The 13,817-nt window shown below is 40.5% G+C and overlaps 1 protein-coding gene across 1 annotated transcript in view; it reads left to right on the forward strand.

Moving 5' to 3' along the window:
* The first annotated feature begins 433 nt into the window (after positions 1–433).
* MARK1 (microtubule affinity regulating kinase 1) overlaps positions 434–13,817 on the forward strand; it is a 144,546-nt gene continuing 131,162 nt past the window's right edge. The window contains exon 1 of the mRNA XM_027122227.1: positions 434–1,157. Within this exon, the coding sequence (XP_026978028.1) occupies positions 1,107–1,157 (51 nt within the window). The 5' untranslated portion in view covers positions 434–1,106. The remainder of the gene's footprint in view (positions 1,158–13,817) is intronic.

The following is a 13,817-nucleotide window of genomic DNA, read 5'->3' on the forward strand; positions in this document are numbered from 1 at the left end:
AGGAGAGGGCTCAGGGGAGGACAGAAATTGAGAAAGCTGGGAAACGCGGGAGGAGGGGATGAATTTAAGAATGGGAAAAGTCCTGAGACAGGAGATAGGCGGTGTCGGATCCCGGGTAGGATCGTACCCATTCTTCCCGCATGAAACGGACAAAAAGAGGACCACTCAATTGCATCAGCGCCATGTCACCTCCCCCCGGCAAAACCCAAACATGAATCAAACTAAAAACCACCAGAAGCTCTGAGACGACCGTACTCCGCGGGTGGGGCGAGAAACAAAAATAAACATGGGGACGGGCGGGCGAGGGAGCGCGGGAGGAGCAGGAGGCGGCCCCGCATCCCTAATGAGGGAATGAATGGAGAGGCCCCCTCGGCTGGCGCCCGCCCACCCGGCGGCAGCCGCCAAGTGCCTCTGGGCGCAGCGTGCCGCGCCCGCCGCTCCTCGCGCAGCCGGCTCGGGCCGCTCCTCCCGGCTCAGGCGCGGCGGCTGCGGCGGCGGCGGGGACCGCGCGGACCGAGCCGGGACGGGCGCGCCGGAGGCGCCGGGCGCCGGGAGCGGGGGCGCCGCCGCGCTGGGCCCCGGGCGCGTGGCTGCAGCTCGGCCGGGCGGAGCCGCTCACCTGAGGCGGGGCGCTGGGCGCGGCGCGGGCGGCGCTGTCAGGGCCGCGGCTCCCGGCTCCTGGCCGCGCTCGGCGGTACGAGCCAAGCAGTGATTTGCAGCGCCGCTTCACCTTCGGCCATGGCCGGGAGAGCCTAGCGGGGCCCGGACGCCGCCCCCCGGCTCCCGCCCCGCCTCCCAGCCTCGGCGCTGCATCCCGCCGGCCTCGCCGCCCGGCCCGCGCCGGGCAACCGCCCTCGCCCGCAGCCCTCCCTCGCCCCGGCTCGCGTCCCCCGGCGGCGCCGCCGCGGGAAGCGGCTCCCCCTCCTCTTCCTCCGCGTCCTCTCCCCCCGCTCCGCCGCCGGGGCCGCTTGTTGCACCGCTCGCGGCCTGTGGGAGCCGCTCGCCCGGCCCCGGCCTCGCGCCCGCGGCCGCAGCCCCTGCCGCTCGCTCCCGGGGCCCGCAGCCCGGCCCGCGAGACCCCGGCCCGACCCCGCCGCCCGCACAAAATGTCGGCGCGGACGCCATTGCCGACGGTGAATGAGCGGGACACGGAGAACGTGAGTAGCCGGAGCCTCCCCGGGAGCGGCGGGGCCAGACGCTCCCCGGACCCCGGCTTCACCTTCCGCATGGGCCGCCCCGGGGCCCCAGAGCGGCCACCCGCTGCAGGGTGTTCACCTGGCGCCCGGCGTGACCCTCGCCCCCGGCTGAGCCCCCATCCTCCCTTCCAGGCGCATTTCACTGCTTTCCCCTGAAGGGTGAGGGTGGGGGCACCGTAAGTGGCGCCCTCCCCGCGGAGGTGGTCCTCCGGGAGACGGTGGGGTGATGGAGGGCGACAGGCACAAGGAGATGGCAGAGTGGGCATCCCGGATAGCTTTATTTCCACGCGGCATTCTGTATCCCCACCCGAATGTTTGCTTTATGATCACAGACAAGCCAGCCGACTGCCTCTTTTCCCTTGCTTTTCTGGCTCTTTCGGTCCTTTGCCCTCCCACCCGCCTGCATTGCCCCATGACTTTGCTTTTTGTAACTGTGTCCACATTTGGGTCTTGGGCACCAAAGGGGGAAGGTCGGGAATGGAAGGGACGAGAATGGGAGTAGGGATGGATGTGTGTGTTGGTGTGTCCCGAGTTTCTACTGCTGTGTGATACTCTTCTGTAGAAATGAGCAGAAGAATTTCACCATCAGCTTCTGTGGCCCCAGGGTTACAGCAAAATGTTTAAAAGCTGTATGAAGCCAACGGCTTTTGCTTCTCTTTCCCAAGTCGGTGGTAATAATTCAGGGCAGGTTTTACTTTAAATACCTCTCCTTCTCCTTGGAGTGTCACAAGGTGCATTTCTTTGAAGGAAGGATTTTCTGTGTCTTTGATCAAATTGCCCTCAGGAGTTTTTATCTAGATGCAGATGTCCCTGGTGTTTAAACTCTTGAAAACCGAAAGAACCAGATCAGTTGTATTTCCACATTCTGAAAAGTGCAGTTGTGTGTGTGTGCACGAGTTCCTTTGTGGGAAAGGGTTTAAAAATAATTTTATTTTTTAAGCCCTCATGACCTGTAAAGAGGGCCTTTGCTGATTTTTCTGACTGGGTTTGCGTACCCCTTAGAGGGGTGTTAAGTTTTGGTCGGCTCTCCAGTTTCTGATTGCCTAGTTAACTCCTTGACCCTCCAGCCCTTGGTGTATCACTGCCTTCATAGGGTTGGTAAAATAAAATAATGAAGGGTTTTGGCGTTCTGAAACAAAAGATATGAGACAGAAGACATACAGACTCACCCCTGAAGTGTTGGAGGGAGGTATAAACAGATTTTTTAATCTTGGAGAGTAGGGGAGCACAGAAACTTGATATACAAAGGGAGAAGAAATTTTGGTAAGAGACTATTGTAGAAGACCCAGGAAGAGATTTCAGAGTATGCTTTCGTCTCGTCTAGTGTCTTGCATTTCAAATGGTAAAGATAGAGAGTAAGGTTGCTGTTACCGTAACTTATAACTTAGTTTACATTGTAACTTTTTAAAAGCCTCCTAATTGTTTTTAAAAATATAATTGATACATAATTTTGATTAAGAGATTGAAGAAGGTGACGGAACAAGGTGCAAAATTGGGTTAAAGTTGATTTTAAAGCCAAGGTAGTACAGAATTTTTCTAACAGAAAATCTTTAAAAAAACGTGTCATTCAGTATGAATGAAAAGTAAGACAGATGATGACCTTTGTTTTTATTAGCAAAACACTCTGTGTGTTTTTAACCTAGGAAAGGTGGAAAAATACATTGTTTTTATTTTCTTTTGGATTTTGAATAGTATAGCTCTTTCCACAGTTGTATGAATAAGGTGCTTTATACAGACATGAGATAGCATTATAGAAATCTGAATCAGGGAATAGTACAAAATGCAGCATCACTTGTAAGACCAAAAAAAAAAGGTGGGGGGGCTCAGTTAAGCAATAACAGTGTGCTAAATTTTGCTGTACCTTCTGAAAATGATTATGCTAAGTAAACTGATTTGCTCTGTTTCTGAGCATGTTATTTCAAAGTCACTTTTATGATCTCGTCCCTTGGTGTTGGTTGCATTGTGCATAGCTATAGCTCCGTTTAGCTTCCTTTACCCACATCCTGATTTTCTCCTAATTGCCATGCGAAGTACCTGTTATACTGTGGCTGTTAATTTATCAATACATATGCACTCAGTTTTGGTTTTTGAGCTGGAAGGATAGAGAAGCAGTATTTAAGACAAGGCCTCTCCCCTCAAAGAACTTAAGAAGAAAGGTAAATATAGTCCCAAAGAAATAGTGTACAGTAGAAAGCTGTGTGCAAATAGGGCTAAATTGGTTTATAGGTGCTATAGGTGTTTATCAAAGGGATCACCAGTGATGGCTATTAAATCACCATTCGTGTCTCTCTCTGTTCTCTGGTTGGTAGTAAATGTCATTACCCATTCTTGCTTACCTCTCATCAGTGAAATAAAGGAACATATCTGCTTGTTAGCTAATATATTAAGGCCAGTGTGGTAATCAAAATGAACATTTGTTTGAAGTTGTTTTCAGTTAAATTGACACATTTTAAAAAATGGTTGTGAAAATCTACATTCGTGTGACTATTAAATGCTTGTAAGCCTTTTGGAATATTAAGGACATAACTAAAAACATTTTATTACTGCCCAAAATATTTTAATTTAAACAAATAAGGTAATTAAAGAATCTTTGAATTGTATTGTCATTTGCAGTTATTATAAGCATCTTAGTCATATGTGAATGGATTTGGTATCCTTGGGAATATGTGATATCTACCCTTCCCCATGTCACCAATATATATTGAGGATATGTAAGTAAATGTTAATATTATATACATATTAAACAGTTCAGAGGAAGAATGTTGCAGCACTGTAACATTAGTAGTAAATATTCTCCTCTTTACTACCACTGTATCTAGTAGAGCGAGAAAGAATTGCTTTTCTCTGAGAACATTCTGTGTGTATTTTTTCAGGAGTATTTTCTTAGATGAAGGATTTGTGTGTGCATTATTAATAGGCCTCAAATGGCTAAATACAACAGAACAACCGATGATTAAAGGCAATGAATACTTCGCAGTGAAGTAGAAAACATATGTTGTAGATCATAGAATTAATTTATGCAAAATGTGTTTGATGTTAGGTTGTAAAGAGTAAGTCCAGAAAGAGAATGGGTGTTTGGAATATTTCGGTTTTTTTTTTTTGCTTCTGTTAGATTATAGTTGGATAATTCCAGCGTGGATAGAGAGAATATATTACCATTACTCTTATGTACTTTTAAATGGAGCAAGAATTGTTTTCATGTTTTAGAAAAACTCTAATTTTGCTAATTTTTATGGATCCAAAGTGTCCCTACTAGCTTTCTGTGGTGAAATTTTGATCAGTATGAAGGAAATTGATTTGATTCCTTCTCGGGATGTTTTAAAATTGACTTTGGTTAAATTTGTTTTGAAACTTTTAATAACAAAACTCTTGATGATGATTCTTTTCATAGATCTGAATTTCACTGTGATGACTGGAACAACTACCAAGGTGGACATTAGTAGTTTGAAAAGGCAAGAGTGAAGCATGCTTTTGCCACTACTGCTGGGCTTTCTCAGTACCCTGTGCATACCTCATGTCACAGGATCTATCACACTGCCTTCTAATTGCTGATTTACTTTGTCTCCTTTGTTCTGTATCGCCAGTGCCAGTACAATGACTAGTAGTAATATATGAGATCAGTCCTATAATATTCCCCTTTTGAATTTTTTCATTTGTCATCAAAATGTACTAGTGACACCAGGAACGGTAGATATTACATACTACAAAGCCTTCAGAGAGTGAAGTGACCTGCCCAAGGTCATAACGAATATCTGATGTCTTTCACTGTTGCTCTACTCACGTTATTGCTTCTTGAGGTTTTTGGGTTGTTTTGCTTTTGTCTTAGAGATTTCAAAAGAGCATGTGCGATGATATGAGATACTTTATTGGTTGAAGAACAGGGTGTGCCATGCTCATCTCATTCCTGAACCTTTGCTATTTTCTCTGTCTCGAGTACCCTGTTCTTTTCCCCTTATCCCAAACTTACAAGTCCCTTATGGCATGGCTTATGTTTTTAAGAAGACCTCTGAAATGATTGCAGCCAGCAGTGCTGTCTGATGTAGCTGAACATCTGTGTGTGTATAGTCCATACCACTGGTCTCCAAAGTGGGTATGCAGGACGGTCCATCGTGAGAAAAAAATGTCTTTGCCTTCTATCATTTTCCTTCTGAACTCAGTGCTATTACTAACTCTCCTTCTTCTCCTTCTCCTTCTTATTCTTTTAAAGCTCAGGTTGTTTAGAATCAGCCACATATTTTAAATTATTATTATTTTTTTACCATTCCCTTTTCCATCTCAGACTTTCCTTTGGAGGTCATTTTCCCTTTTCCTGATAGCATCTTCACAGTTCTTTTGGTAAAGGGTTGTTAGTCATAAACTTTCTTTTTTAAATATGAAAATATTTTTTGTCCATTTTCTTGAAAGAGAGCCTTGCTCAGTCTCCAATTCTAAGTTGATCTTCCATTGTCTGCTTATTTCCATTGTTCCTGTTCAGAAGTCATCTGCCAGTAGGTATAGGTGTCTTTTCTGTCTGTCTCTTTTTAAGATTCTTTTTCTTAGGTGTTATACTTTCACTACAGTGTATTTAAGTATGGATTTCTTTTCTTCTTGTTTGCTTCTCATGTTTTTGAATTCATATTCTTTTTATTAGTTCTGGATACTTACCATATATTATCTTTTTGAACATTGCCTTGCTTCTGGTCTCCTTAGAATTTTATTTTGGTACTCTGATTAGATTATGTTGTACCTTAACTCTTCCATATGCCTTAACTTCTTTTCTTTTCTTTTTTTTAAATTGAAGTATAGTTGATTTACAATGTTGTGTTAGTTTCAGGTGTACACCAGAGTGATTCAGTTATACAGATTCTTTTTTTCATTCTTTTTTCAGATTCTTTTACATTATAGGTTATTGCAAGATATTGAATATAGTTCCCTGTGCTGTACAGTAAGTCCTTGTTGTTTATCTATTTTATGTATAGTAGTATGTATCTGTTAATCCCAAATTCCCAATTTATCCTCCCTCCCGCTGCCCTTTTTCCCCTTTGATAACAGTAAGTTTGTTTTCTATTCTGTGAATCTATTTCTGTTTTGTAAATAAGTTCACTTGTATCATTTTTTAAGATTCCACATGTAAGTGATATCATATGATATTTGTTTTTCTCTCTCTGACTTACTTTACTTGGTATGATAATCTCTGGGTCCATCCATGTTGCTGCAAATGGAATTATTTCATTCTTTTTTAAGGCTGAGTAATATTCCATTGTGTATATGTGCCACATCTTCTTTGTGTATTCATTTGTTGATGGACATTTAGGTTGCTTCCACGTCTTGGCTATTGTAAATAATGCTGCTATGAACATTGGGGTGCATGTATTTTCTCTGGCTGTATGCCCAGGAGTGGGATTGCTGGATCATATGGTAACTCTATTTTTAGTTTTTTAAGGACCCTCCATACTGTTCTCCATAGTTATGCTTTAACTTCTTGATTCATTTTTTCTGTGAGTTGTTGTGTCTTTGTACTACAAGCTGTATAATTTGTTTAGATCTAAACTCTGTGGATTATATCTTTCATAAATTTTGGAAATGGAGCAGCCATTATCTCTCTGAATATAGCCTTACTACTGTTCTCTCTAGTGTTTCTGGTCCTCTGATTAGATATGCTAAAATTCTCTTTCTATCCTGCATATGTCTTAGATGCTTATTCATTTTTTCCCCCTATTTCATTGTTTCCCTGTACTGTAATCTATAGTACAATCTGCTGTACAATTTCTGCATGTAACATGTTTAAGGTCTATCTTTCAGTTAACTAAAACTCTTTAGCTGTATTTAAATCACTGTTAACCTTTTTGTTGAAATTATTTTTTATAGTGGGAAAAAACACATAACATGAAATCTGCCTTTTTAACAAATTTCTAAATGTACAATAAAATATTGTTAACTGAGGCAGAGCCTTCTCATCTTGCATGCCTGAAACTTTATATTCATTGAACAGCTCCGATTTTTCTCTCTCTCTAGCCCCTGGCCACCACAATTCTACTTTCTGCTTCTGTAAGTTTGATTGCTTTAGATAACTCATTTAAGTGGACTCATGCAGTTTTTTTTCTTTTTTGAAGTATAGTCGATGTACAATATCATGTAAGTTACAGGTGTACAATTTACAATTTTTAAAGGTTATACTCTATTTATAGTTATTATAAAATATTGGCTATATTCCTTTTGTTGTAAATATATCCTTGAAGCTTATTTTATATGTAATAGTTTGTATCTCTGAATCCCCTACTCTATATTGCTTCTCCCCTCTTCCCTTTCTCCACTGGTAACCCTAGCTTGTTCTCTGTATCTGTGAGTCTACTTCTTTTTTGCTGTATTCACTAGTTTGTTTTATATTTTAGATTCCATATGTAAGTGATAGCATACAGTATTTGCCTTTCTCTGTCTGACTTATTTCACTTTGCATAATACCCTCCAAGTCCATCCATGCTGCTGCAAATGGCAAAATTTCATTCTTTTTTATGGCTAAGTAGTATTCCATTGCATACATACACACCACATTTTCTTTGTACATTTGTCTGTTGATGGACACTTAGATTGCTTCCATATTATAAATTATGGTGCTATGAACATTGGCATGCATATATCTTTTCCAAATAGTGTTTCTGGTTTTTTTTCGGGTATGTACCCAGGAGCGGAATTGCTGGATCACATGGTAGTTGTATTTTTAGTTTTTTAAGAAACTTCCATATTGTTTTCCACAGTGGCTGAAACACTCTACATTCCCACCAAAAGTGTAGGAGGGTTCCCTTTTATCCACATCCTCACCAACATTTGTTATCTGTGCTCTTTTTGATGGTAGCCATCCCAAAAGTTGTGAGGTGATATCTCATTGTGGTTTTCATTTGCATTTCCCTGATGATTAGCAGTGTTTAACATCTTTTCATGTGCCTCTTGGCCATCTGCATGTCCTCTTTGGAGAAATGTCTATTCATTTCTTCTGCTCATTTTTAAATCGGATTATTTTTTGATATTTAGGTGTATGAGCTGTTTATCTTTTAATTTAATTTTTTATTTTACATTGGGAGTATAGCTGGTTTACAATGTTGTGTTAGTTTCCAGTGTATAACTAAGTGATTCAGTTATACATATACATATATCCATTCTTTTTCAGATTCTTTTTCCATATAGGTTATTATAGAATATTATAGAATATTGAGTAGAGTTCCCTCTGGTATACAGTAGGTCCTTGTTGATTATCTATTTTATATATAGTAGTGTGTATATATTCATTCCAAACTCCTAATTTATCCCTCCCCCCCCACCCCCACGTTTCCCCTTTGGTAACCGTAGGTTCGTTTTTGAAGTCCGTGAGTCTGTTTCTGTTTCTGAAGTAAGTTCCCTTGTATCATTTTTTTTAGATTCCACGTATAAGTGATATCACATATTTGTCTTTCTCTGTCTGACTTACTTCACTTAGTATGATAATCTCTAGGTCCATCCATGTTGCTGCAAATGGCATTATTTCATTCTTTTTTTATTGCTGAGTAATAGTCCATTGTATATGTATGCCACATCTTCTTTATCTGTTCATCTGTTGATGGACATTTTAGGTTACTTCCATGTCTTGGCTATTGTAAATAGTGCTGCAGTTAACATTGGGGTGCATGTATCTTTTCAAATTATGGTTTTCTCCAGATAATATGCCCAGGAGTGGGATTTCTGGCTCGTATGGTAGTTCTAGTTTTGCGTTTTTAAGGAACCGCCATACTGTTCTCCACACTGGTTGTACCAATTTACATTCCCACCAACAGTGTAGTACGTTTCCCTTTTCTCCACCCCCTCTCCAGCATTTATTGTTTGTAGAATTTTTGACGATGGCCATTCTGTTCAGTGTGAAGTGATACCTCATTGTAGTTTTGATCTGCATTTCTCTAATATTTAGCGATGTTGAGCATCTTTTCACGTGTGTTTTGGCCACCTGTATGTTTCCTTTGGAGAAATGTCTATTTAGATCTTCTGTGCATTTTTTGATTAAGTTGTTTTTTTTGATATAGAGCTGCATGAGCTGTTTGTATATTTTGGAGATTCATCACTTGTTGGTTGCTTCGTTTGCAAATATTTTCTCCCATTCTGTGGGCTGTCTTTTCGTTTTGTTTATGGTTTCCTTGGCTGTGCAAAAGCTTTTCAGTTTAATTAGACCCTATTTATTTATTTTTGTTTTTATTTTCATTACTCTAGGAGGTGGATCCACAAAGATACTGCTGTGATTTATATCAGAGAACCTAACAAAGACCTAGTCATACAGCATATCAACTTGGTATTCTTTGTCTTAAAAAGAGCAACGCTAATTGTTTAAAACAAACCTAAGGAAGTTAAGCCATTCTTGGACTTCTTGAACATGACTATATCTACTTCCCAGCCTCACAGTTTGTGGGGCTATGTTTGCTTCTAAGCGTTTTATAGTATCCAGCATTACATTTAGGTCTTTAATCCATTTCGAGTTTATTTTTCTGTATGGTGTTAGAGAATGTTCTAATTTCATTCTTTTACATGTAGCTGTCCAGTTTTCCCAGCACCACTTATTAAAGAGACTATCCTTTCTCCATTGTGTATTCTTGCCTCCTTTGCTAGCACTTTGTTGAGGATTTTTGTGTCTATGTTCATCACTGATATTGGGTGTAACATTTTTTGGGGGTGTGTCTTTGTCTGGTTTTGGTATCAGGGTGATGGTGGCCTCATAGAATGAGTTTGGGAGTGTTCCTTCTGCAATTTTTGGAAAGAGTTTCGAAAGGATAGGCATTAATTCTTCTCTAAATGTTTGATAAAATTCACCCGTGAAGCCATCTGGTTCTGGACTTTTGTTTGTTGGAAAATTTTCATCACAGTTTCAATGTCAGGACTTGTGATGGGTCTGTTCACATTTTCTGTTTTTTCCTGGCTCAGTCTTGGAAGGTTGTACCTTTCTAAGAATTTGTCCATTTCTTCTAGGTTGTCCATTTTGTTGGCATATAGTTGCCTGTAGCAGTCTTTTATGATCCTTTGTATTTCTGTGGTGTCAGTTGTAACTTCTTCCTCATTTCTAATTTTATTGATTTGTGCCCTCTCCCTTTTTTTCTTGATGAGTCTGGCTAGTGGTTTATCAATTTTATCTTTTCAGAGAAGCATCTTTTAGTTTCATTCATCTTTTCTATTGTTTTCTTTGCCTCTATTTCATTTATTCTGCTCTGATGTTTATGATTTCTTTCTTTCTACTAACTTTGGACCTTGTTTGTTCTTTCTCTTGTTGCTTTGGCTGTAAGGTTAGGTTGCTTATTTGAGATTTTTATTGTTTCCCCATATGCTTGGAACGCTATTAACTTCGCCCTTTGAACTGCTTTTGCTGCGTCTCATAGGATTTAGACCGTTGTGTTTTCATTTTCTTTTGTCTCTAGGTATTTTTTCATTTCCTCTTGATTTCTTCAGTGATCCATTGGTTGTTTAGTAGCATATTGTTTAGCCTCCACATGTTTGTGTGTTTTGCAGTTTTTTTCTCATAGTTGATTTCTAGTTTTATAGTGTCGTGGTTGGAAAAGACTCTAGATAGGATTTCAGTTTTCTTAAATTTCCCAAGGCTTGTTTTGTAGCCTAGCATGTGATCTCTCCTGGAGAGTGTTCCATGTGCACTTGGAAAGAACGTGTAAAATCTACATATTATTTATTCTTAAAGTGTACTTTTGGTAAAAATAATCACAAATATTGAAAAAAGTTCTGCATTTCAGTTTTTGGGTAATGATGCAATTCTATTCATCATGGTGCTAAATTCATTTTTGTTTTCTTTCTTTCTTTTTTTTTTTTGCGGTACGCGGGCCTCTCACTGTTGTGGCCTCTCCCGTTGCGGAGCACAGGCTCTGGATGTGCAGGCTCAGTGGCCATGGCTCACGGGCCCAGCCACTCCGTGGCATGTGGGATCTTCCTGGACCGGGGCATGAACCCGTGTCCCCCGCATCAGCAGGTGGACTCTCAACCACTGCACCACAAGGGAAGCCCTTTGTTTTCGTTTTTTAATTAAAATGTTTTTTGTTGTAGCTGATTTAAAATGTCGTGTTAGTTTCTTCTGTACAGCAAAGTGAATCAGGTTTGTACGTGCATATATCCACTCTTTCTAGAACATGTATTCTGATGCTTTTGGATGGAATGCTTTCTATATATCAATTAAGTCCATCTGCTCTATTGTGTTATTTAAGGCCAGTGTTTCCTTACTGATTTTCTATCTGGATGATCTGTCCATTGATATAAGTGAGGTTTTAAAGTCCCCTACCATTACTGTGTTACTGTCGATTCTTCCCTTTATGTCTGTTAATACTTGCTTTATGTATTTAGGATTTTCTATGTTGGATGTATATATATTTACAATTATTATGTCTTCTTCTTAGACTGATCCCTTAATCATTATGTAGTGTCCTTCTTTTTCTTTTGTAACAGTCTTTATTTTAAAGCCTATTTTGTCTGATATAAGCGTTGCTACCCCGGCTTTCTTTAGATTTCCATTTGCATGGAATACCTTTTTCCATCCCCTCATTTTCAGTCTGTGTCTTTATATGTGAGGTGAGTCTTTTGTAGACAGCATATATATGGGTCTTTTTTTTGTTTGTTTCCATTCAGCTGGGCTGTGTCTTTTGATTGGAACATTTAGTCCATTTAAATTTAAGGTAATTATTGCTGTGTATGTTCTTACTGCCCTTTTGTTCCTTGTTTTGGGTTGTTTTTATAGGTCTTTCTTTTTTCCTTCTTTTGTTTTCTTCTCTTGTGATTTGATGACTATCTTTAGTTTTATGTTTGGTATCCTTTTTCTTTTTTTGTGTGTATATCTATTATAGATTTTTGGTTTATGGTTACCATGAGGTTTTTATCTAGCAACCTGTAATATGTGATTGTTTTAATTTGCTGGTCTCTTAATTTCAAATGGATTTTGAAAACCCTGCATTGGTACTCTCCTCCCCTCACAACTACTGTTTTTGATATCATATTTTACATTTAATTGTTATGTGTATCCCTTAACTGCTTATTGTGAATATAGATGACTTTACTACTTTTGTCTTTTTAACTTCCTATTAGCTTTGTGCCTGGATGATTTCCTCCCTTTTTGTTATATTTGCCTCTACTGATGAGCTTTTTCATTTTGTAATTTTCATGTTTCTAGTGGTGGCCTTTTCTTTTTTCACTTAGAGGAGTTCCTTTAATATTTGTTTAAAAGTGGTTCGGTAGTGCTGAACTCTTTTAGGTTTTGCTTATCTGTAAAGCTTTTAATCTCTCCATCAACTTTGAACAAGAGCGTTGCTGGATAGAGTATTTTCGGTTGTAGGTCTTTCCTGTTCATTACTTTAAATATATCGTGCCACTCCCTTCTGGCCTGCAGGGTTTCTGCTGTAAAGTCAGCTGATAGCCTTATGGGAGTTCCCTTGTATATTGTTTGTTGCTTTTCCCTTGTTGCTTTTAATGTTGTCTTAACTGTTTGCCATTTTAACTACAGTGTGTCTTTGTGTATTCCTCTTTAGGTTAATCCTGTATGGGACTCTCTGTGCCTACTGGACTTGGATATCTGTTTCTTTCCCAAGGTTAGAAAAGTTTTCAGCTACGATGTTTTCAGATATGTTCTCTTCCCCTTTCTCTCTTCTCCTGGGATCCCTGTAATGTGAATATTAGTGTGCTTGATGTTGTCCCAGAGGTCTCTTAAACTGTCCTCATTCTTTTTCATTCTTTTTTTCTTCTTTTCTCTTTGGCATCAGTGATTTCCCCTACTTTGTCTTATAGTTTGCTGATCTGTTCCTATTTATCATTTAGTTTACTGTTGATTCTTTCTAGTGTATTTTTCATTTTAGTTAGTGTAATCTTCACCTCTGTTTGGTTGTTCTTTATATTTTCTAACTCTTTGTTAAAAACTTCTAAGTTGTCACTCTGTGTATTCATTCTTCTCCTGAATTCTTTGATCATCTTTATGATCACTACCCTGAACACCTTCTTGTGTAGATTATTTCTCTCCAATTCACTTAGTTCTCTTTCTGGGATTTTATCTTGTTTCTTTGAGGTTTTATCTTATTTCTCTGTCACCACATTTTACCTAAGTTACTGTTTTTATTTTTTTGTGTCTGGTAGGTTGATTACGTTTCCCAAGAATGCAGTTCCTCTCATCACCCAAGCGATATGCTCTAGGAGTTCCCCCTATGAGGGCTGCATGGGTCCTTCTGTTGTTGTGGGCTCTGTGGGCAGTCTGATAGGCTTGATTGGCTCCCAGTCTGCTAGTTTACCAGGCCCTGCTTTGTGCAGAGGCTGCTGGCCGCTGGTTAGTGGTACTGGGTCACGAAGTGGCTGTTTACAGAACCCCTAGGCTCCCTGGGGCTTATGCTGGCTCACTGATGGGCAGAGTCAGGATCCAGAAAACTCTGGGGCTGTTGCCCACTCACTGGTGGTTGAAGCCAGGTCCTGGGGTTAGTGCTGGACTGCTTGCAGACAGCACCAGGTCCTGAAGTTTGGTTGCCTAGGGATCCCAGAGCTGGTGTCAGGTCATTGGTTGGGGGGGCTGGTTCCTGACAGAGTTGGATATGGGGTGTGAGGTGTCCTGAAGCTTGTGTTGGCCCGATAGTGGGCAGGGTGGGGTCCAGCTGGTCTCAG

The sequence above is a fragment of the Aethalodelphis obliquidens genome, unplaced genomic scaffold (genome assembly GCF_003676395.1).
Source record: "Aethalodelphis obliquidens isolate GAN/ISIS:26980383/991018 unplaced genomic scaffold, ASM367639v1 scaffold24, whole genome shotgun sequence".
Classification (NCBI taxonomy): domain Eukaryota; kingdom Metazoa; phylum Chordata; class Mammalia; order Artiodactyla; family Delphinidae; genus Aethalodelphis; species Aethalodelphis obliquidens.